This window comes from Leucopleurus acutus, assembly GCF_964270905.1.
Source record: "Leucopleurus acutus genome assembly, chromosome: 3".
Taxonomy (NCBI): Eukaryota; Metazoa; Chordata; class Mammalia; order Artiodactyla; family Delphinidae; genus Leucopleurus; species Leucopleurus acutus.
In genome coordinates, this window is record NC_139145.1 from 82,098,162 (window position 1) to 82,106,510 (window position 8,349).

General features: G+C 35.7%; 1 protein-coding gene across 7 annotated transcripts in view; it reads left to right on the plus strand.

The window, feature by feature from the left end:
- The window catches only part of TRIM36 (tripartite motif containing 36), a gene marked incomplete at both ends in the record, with an annotated part of 51,672 nt that extends 44,778 nt beyond the window's left edge, over nucleotides 1-6,894 (plus strand). For all 7 annotated transcript variants that reach the window (XM_082836591.1, XM_082836592.1, XM_082836593.1 and 4 more), the window contains 3 exons: nucleotides 1,481-1,771; nucleotides 4,788-5,085; nucleotides 6,540-6,894. In XM_082836591.1, the coding sequence (XP_082692717.1) occupies nucleotides 1,481-1,771; nucleotides 4,788-5,085; nucleotides 6,540-6,894 (944 nt within the window). The remainder of the gene's footprint in view (nucleotides 1-1,480; nucleotides 1,772-4,787; nucleotides 5,086-6,539) is intronic.
- Between the last annotated feature and the right edge of the window lie 1,455 nt (nucleotides 6,895-8,349).

Genomic DNA, 8,349 nt, shown 5'->3' on the forward strand with positions numbered 1-8,349 from the left:
GACTTCTGCTTTTCATTTCATGTATTTCTCTGTGATTTGATATAAATATGTGTTTATTTATGTGTGCGTGTGCATGTGTAACTCCTATAGCTTATTTTTACCATATGACCAAAGCAGTTAAGCTGTTTGGAATTTATTCTATGGAAAAGATTATGAATATGCACAAAGATTTAGCTGTGATATTTTAAACATTGTATTTTTAGTGAAAAATTGGAAACATGTTTCTGAAAATAGTTAAATGTTGCTACAGTGGAATGCCACTGGAAGAAAAACACTGGCAGGAGCTACACAAAATTATTGTAGTGATAATCTTTGAGTTACTTAATTTGTGTGTGTTTTATGTAGTTTCTGATTTTCTTAAAAAAATACGTATCTTGTTTATACCAAGAAAAAGTCATTTAAATTGCTTTGCCAGACTTCCCTGGTGGTCCAGTGGTTAAGACTCCATGCTCCCAATGCAGGGGGCCCGGGTTCGATCAGGTTCGATCCCTGGTCAGGGAACTGAATCCCACATGACACAACTAGGAGTCCGCATGCTGCAACTAAAGATCCTGCACGCTGTAACGAAGATCCCGCACGGGGCAACGAAGATCCCGCATGCCCAACTAAGACCCGGTGCAGCCAAATAAATAAATAAATAAATTTTAAAATAAATAAATAAGTTGCTTTGCAACTCTGTGGAAGATAATATGAAAGAAAACTATATAATGTTTTATTGAAGTTTGTTTATTATTATACTGACCAAACTTAGATTTAAAAATATTTATTAAAATAATTTTTAGGAGGACACATAAATTTCAAGTCTAGGGTTGTTATTCAGTAGATGGAAATTGAAGAGTATGTGGTTAAAAATTTTAATTTATGGTGTTTCAGAATTAATATGTAAAGCTAAAATTGAGTTTTACTTATTTTGTCTGTCTTATTTTTCAGTCTTCTTTCCCCTTTCAGTTATAAACATAAATATACCTTTTAAAATCTCAATTTACTTTCCTTTTTAAATTTTATTATGATAAAACTTACCGTGAGATCTAGCCTCTATATCTGGTATACAATACAGTATTGTTGTCTACAGACACAAGTTGTACAGCACATCTCTAGAGCTTATTCATCTTGCTTAACTGAAACTTTATGCCTATTGATTAATAAGCGCCCATTTCTCCCTGCTCCTCAGCCCCTGGTAACCACCATTCCAGTCTTTGATTTTATGAATTTGGCTACTTTAGATACCTCACGAAAGTGGAATCACGCAGTCAGCATTTGTTTTTCTATGTCTCACTTATTTCACTTAGCATGTCCTCAAAGTCCAACATCCTGTTGTATTTGCAGGATTTATTCTTTTTCTTATACACAGTATTATAAATGTAGAAAGTTCTTGAACAACAGAGAAATCCTTTATTGTCAATAAATCATTTTTACTGAGGAAAAATAAAGGTTCTGAAATAATATTTTAACATTGTTTTCTATTTCATAATTCTTTCAGGCATAGATGTGCCAGAGATCAATGAGGAACAGAGCAAAGTTTATAACAATGCTTTGATAAATTGGCACCATCCAGAAAAGGATAAAGCTGATAGCTATGTCCTCGAATACCGGAAGATTAATAGAGATGAAGAAATGTTGTCTTGGAATGAGATAGAAGTGTGTGGCACAAGTAAAGTCATTTCCGATCTTGAAAGTAATTGTAACTATGCTTTCAGAGTAAGGGCCTACAAGGGTTCAATCTGCAGTCCTTGCAGCAGGGAATTGATTCTTCATACTCCTCCAGCTCCAGGTATTGTGAATAGTGGGAATAAGAAAAGCATAGAGTTGGAAAAGACTGTGATAAAAAATAAACCAGTTAATGTGTCCATGCAGACCTACATTAAAACCACCTCTCATCTGTAAAATACTCTAGAAAAGTAGATTCCATACCCAGCTAGGATTTAGAAATAGACTGAATACTTGAATTTCACCATCTAGGCTGAGAACAGGATTAGATTTCTGACTGACATCAGATACAGAAAAAACATGACGTTTGAGTGAGCAGGGCTATTAATTTGGGATTAAAATAGCATAAATGCTACCTTACAAGTATTAAATAGTATAATTCTGTATTTTTGATCAGTTTATAGAAATCTCTATTAACATAGGCTCTAGGCAGATATTTTAAAAATTTATTGGTACAACAATGTGAAGAATAATTTTAATTTACCTAATTCTGACTTGTCTGGCTTTTCTAACTCAGTGATTACGAGCACCTGGGGATGGAAGGCAGGTATTAGAACCACATGGATAGCTTTTTCCTACACTGAAAGCTCCTCCTGCCCAGCAATCTTCCCTCCCCTTTCCAAGTTAATAACCACTGATACTACTTAAACAACACCTGTAAATTTTTATAGAATGAGAATGACTTGCAGGTTAAGTTGATGTTCACTACAGTGTCTCAGTGGATAAGGGACATTTAGAACCAAAGTTGTGCTCATCCTGGTGAGCAGGAAATCATTCTGCCCAGTTGGTCACGGCCTCAGAGGTTCCTTTATTTGGCTTTTAGACCTCCTTGCTCCTGCCCATTGTTAGTGGCTTATGTACCTATATTTTGTGCACTCTGTCCATCCTTCCCTTTCTGTCCAGAGTGTACTATTCACTCTGTTTTTCATGTACATTGTGGCTAATTAAAAAGAAATGCAAATAAATAGGGTTGCCTCAAATTATTTTTCTTGAATTTTAATAAAATCCAAAAGAGAGTTTTAGGATCCATTTGCAAGTATTAAGTAAATATTTTACTGTTTATGCAGTTTCCGCTTTCTTTTCTAGTCTCTGACTGAAATTGGAAGAAAAAGGAAACCTGAAAGTAGCTACTGTTTTCAGTGACAAAGTGAAGGGGGATGGAGGAAAGGAAATGTTAAAAACTGTGTTTCTTTTCTCCAAGAGAAACCACATGAATAGGGTGACCGTTTGAATTTATTTTGCAAACTGGGAGACTTTTGAGATTGAGAGACAGTGTGAATTGCCATGCCAGGGCAATAGGCATTACCAGGAAGACTGGTCAAATCACATATGGAGAACAGTTTTAGCTTGTTAGCAGACAGTTTTTTACAACTGTGGTATTGTATAGTTAAAATTTGCCATTTTAACCATTTTTACAGATCAGTGGCATTAAGTACATTCAACAGTGTTGTGCAACCATCACCACTCACAATCTCTGGAACTTTTTCATTTTTCCAAACTGACACTCTATGCCCATTAAACAGTAACTCCCCATCCACCCTTCCCCCAGAGCTTGGTAACCTTTATTCTACCTCTGCCTCTATGAATTTGCCTATTCTAAGTACCTCATGTGAATGGATTCGCATAATCCTTTTGTGACTGGCTTATTTCAAGGTTCATGCATGTTGTAGCATGTATCAGAATTTCCTTGCTTTTTTAGACTGAATAGTATTCCATTGTACGTATATACCACATTTTCTTTATCTATTCATCTATTGATGGGCGTTTGGAATGTTTCCTCTTTGGGGGCTAGCAGCCACCAAATGTTAGGCTTAATGGGTTTAAGTTGATAGAAGAGTAGTGTTATTGAAACAGGAGGGAAGGGGCAGGGCACAACCTTTAAAAGAAAGATGTAGCCATAGTACATGAAGAAAACTAGTGAGAACCAACTAGGTCCAAGATGGCGGAAGATTCGACTTCCAGTAGACCTTGAGCCTCATACACTCATTGTAATACATTAGCATGTTAATGACACATCTGCTAGCACCATGACAGTTTTGAGGCCAACCATAAAAGGTCAAGAAGTGGGTGGTAACACACCACTGTAAAGCAATTATACTCCAATAAAGATGCTAAAAAAAAAAAAAAAAGTGAGTGGTAGCCCAGTTCCTGGCTATCCCCGCCCCTTCCCCAAAATAATTGGAATAATCCTCCTACTCATTAGCTTATGAAATTATCCAGCTCATAAAAACTAACCACGCCGTATTTCGAGGCCTCTTGCTTCTTGTCTTCCAAGATGGCCCACGCTCTGTGGAATGTGTTTCTCCCACGGCTTCTTGCCCTCCAAGATGGACCACACTCTGTGGAGTGTGTTTCTCCCAAGGCTTCTTGCCTTCCAAGATGGACCACACTCTGTCTGTGGAGTGTGTTTTTCTCTAAATAAATCCACTTCTTGAATTTGGAATTCTCCAAATTCTTTCGCGAGGAAGAAAGAACGTTAAATTCACCGGCAACATTATCTCCATTCTGTAGTTGAGGAAATCAAAGTTTAGGTTAAACTCTAGTTAAATGCTTGAGCCAGGCATCAAACCCGGTCTCTCTGAACCCAAAGCCTGTGCTTTTTTTTTTAACACTGTACACTGTTTCTCATGTCTGCCATCTTGATTGATAAGGAAAAGACCTTATTAAAATTGCTAATAGTTTCCATATTTATAAAATTTGGAATAAAATTTTAATAAAATACACAGATATTTTTGAAAATGTACAGCCGCTTATTTTAGGGATAAAAGGACAGATTCAAGAGTGTAAAATACTTAGGATAGATTTGCTATATCTATTCCAAGGAACTGCATTCATAAATTTCTCATGCATTTAAAATGTTTCTTCTGCTTTGAAATTTCTGAAGATTTTCAGGTACAGAGAATTTACTGGAAATTATTTCTAAGTTGGGGTTTTGTTTTGTCATAGTTTATGTAGGGTAGAATGAGATATTCCTCTTCCTATATCTTTTTAGTAATTTCTATTTGAAAAACCTGTTAAATTTAACCATAGATTGTAGAAATGCTAACAATTTGCAGACTGATTTTCTGCTCTGTTTACAGTTTTCAGTTTCCTTTTTGATGAAAAATGCGGCTACAATAATGAACACCTCTTGCTGAACTTGAAGAGAGACCATGTAGAGAGCAGAGCTGGATTTAATCTTCTGCTTGCTGCAGAGCGGATCCAAGTGGGTTACTACACAAGCTTAGACTACATCATTGGAGATGTTGGAATTACAAAAGGGAAGCACTTTTGGGCCTTCCGTGTAGAACCATATTCATACCTGGTAAAAGTGGGAGTTGCTTCCAGTGATAAACTACAAGAATGGCTCCGGACTCCCCGGGATACAGTTAGTCCAAGGTAGATTCTTCTACTGATAATTCTTTAGTTCTTTAGGAAGTAAACATCCTGGTTTAGCAAGGTGAGACTGAAAATAGACTTGGATTTACTTGTTGCATTTAGAGTATTTAGTATTTAGAGTATACATTTCTTAGACTCAGGTGTTTTGGCTGTGCTTATGTAGCTAGCTGGCTAAGAAAAGGAGTCAGGTTGTGTTGTATTTACACAGTGAATAATGAGATTCAGCAGTTAATTTCTCATGCTGTGAGGAAGTAAGTCTGTTTTGGGTACACCTCTTGATTATGGTATAGCTTCGCAATTTAGAATTTTCAAAGTCTTTCAATCAGGTACCTTAATGATGTGATAAAATTGCATAAATAGTGAAATGCCTCTAAATGCCATATTTCACAATTGATATTAAGTTGTTCTTTTGTTAAAGGATACAATTCTTTAAACTGTCCCGTAAGTACTTACAAAATTGGGTCATGGTAAACGTGTTTCCATGGCAGAGAATTCGAGTTTCTTGAGTTTGACTACTTAATGGAGACTGTACAGTTTATTTTTGTTAGATGGTATAGTGTGCACTAGTCCGGTCAAGTAATTTTTGACCATTTATGTCTACAGAAATCCCAGATTAACAATCTGAGTAATAGGAAAAACTTTTTGCACCAAGATGAGAAATTGAAATAACAGCGAAAATTGAAATAGGGAAATAGTCCCTTAAACATAGTGGCATGTCTACTTGGTAGATTATTATTAATAATGCTAAAAAAGTTTACAACATGAGAAATATTAGAAGTGAAAAGACCTGATTAAAGTTGTTGATGTAGTATTATCACAAATATATAAGAAGCAATCTATGCATAGGGAAAAAATGGAAGGAACTTTGTATCAAAATTTTCTTCAAGGTGTTACTGTTTTATAATCAAGGGGGGAAAAAAAACCTTCATAATACTTGCTTGCATCATAGATCCATGCAGAGCTCCCAACCAGTAAATATAGTTCTTAGCAGGAGAATGAAACATGGTTTTTTCTCCTGCATTATTTTGCAGTGCCCATTTATTTTACTTAGTCTGATAATTCCTTGGATTAGGGGGCCTGTCTTGGTTTTTAATTGTTTTATATATGATTTTTGTGCTAGGAATATTTAATCTTTGTCAAGTCCCTTCAGTTCCCTTCCCCCTGTTTTATTTTTGATAGGCCAAAATTATTATTTTTAGGTTCTCAGATAATATAGGTAAAAATGGATGCTACTTAATGACAGAATTTGGGGCTGAGTTTGTGGTGTAATTCTAAGTGGCAATGTGTAGTCCTTATGTTTTTAATTGATTATGGTTTACCAGAAAGGTTTTGATGTACAATTGATTTTAATTTTAACTCAGTATATATTATCTTGTGAAAATGTCTTGAAGCTACTTGAAAGCCTATGCTGATACAGATAAGATTCTGCTTTGTCTGTCTGTGTTGTATTTTAGATACGAGCAAGACAGTGGGCATGACAGCGGAAGTGAGGATACCTGTTTTGATTCTTCACAACCCTTTACGTTAGTTACTATAGGCATGAAGAAATTTTTTATTCCCAAGTCACCTACTTCTGCTAATGAACCTGAAAATCGAGTTCTCCCCATGCCAACAAGTATAGGGGTTTTCCTCGACTATGATAAAGGCAAAGTGGGTTTCTATGATATGGATCACATGAAATGCCTTTATGAGCGCCAAGTGGACTGTTCGCATACTATGTACCCAGCATTTGCATTAATGGGCAGTGGAGGAATTCAGCTTGAAGAACCCATCACAGCAAAATATCTAGAATACCAAGAGACCATGTAGTTTAAGCATCTGATGTGACTTAGGATAAAAAATGTGAGCAAAATAATGCCTTGGTGTTAACCTTTGTAACTCATTACATATCATCTAAGTATCCTGTCGCCACACTTGTTTTTTGTGTATGTTTCTTCTTAAAACCGAAAGCCTAAACAGCCTTCCTGCCTTTCACAAACTCCGGGAAAAAGGTACTTTTTCATAGTTAACACTGAAATGGTTAACTGGGTTATCTTTTTATGCACGGAAAGTCTAATTTATTTATGTCAGCTTGTGTTGCTGATACTTACATTCCTGTTTCGGGGTTGGGGGAAGGGATACAAAAGTATTTATTGTGCTTCTTTTGTGTTTGGTTTTTCATTTTTATATCATGTTTATGTCCTAAGAGAAGATATTTTTTAAATGCCTTCTGGATAGAAATTAGTACTAAGCCTTGTGTTGTGCATTCATTTTTAATGGGAAAACAAAGGTATAGATAGGTAAAAAAAAGGCCATAGAAACGGTAGTATATTTAAATGAAAAATTATGTATTTAATATTCAGAATATATTGCCTGGAAAATGAATACTACTGTTTTTTTTTTTGAAGACCACAAACTGTATTCTTAAGGACATTTTTTAAGAGTTCTCTTAGCTGTAATGCCCCTACTTGCATGTGTAGGAAACATGGTTTCTTGCAGGAAACACAAAATTCTTGGCTAATACACGAAGCTTTTTTTTTGGGGGGGTACGCGGGCCTCTCACTGCTGTGGCCTCTCCCGTTGCGGAGCACAGGCTCCGGATGCGCAGGCTCAGCAGCCATAGCTCACCGGCCCAGCCGCTCCGCGGCATGTGAGATCCTCCCGGACCGGGGCACGAACCCTTAGTCCCCTGCATAGGCAGGCGGACTCTCAACCACTGCGCCACCAGGGAAGCCCCATAATACACGAAGCTTTTCACTTCATATGATTTTTTGGGAAATTTTTTTTCTTCAATTTTTTTTTTAGTTCCTCTATGAAAATATTTGAGCTTATATCAAATAATTATTTTTCATAAATATTAGTGAAGATACACTGATAATTGTCATATACTTTTGCTTTCTTTTTGTGTCTTGTAATTTTCATTCTTTGGCACAAATATTATATATCAGATTGTTCTGGTTTATGTTCGCATGTTTGAAAAGTTCTTGATACATTTTTAGTGTCATTAAACATATTATAAAATGTGAAGTAACTATCTGGTCAGTTGTATGGCATTTTCTATGACTCATTGGTAGTAAGCATTTGTCATATAAGCAAGTAAAAATACAAATTTAATTGTTTAGGAATAATAATTAAAATCATAACGACTGTGTGTACCCTTTGTTAAAGTTAAAATTTCTTTGAATTTGAAGAATCTCATTTTATCTAAATTTTATCTTCATTTTTGGAAGATTCTTTCTTGGGTGGTTTTATTTAAACTGGTTAGTTTTTTTTTTAAGTTAGAGT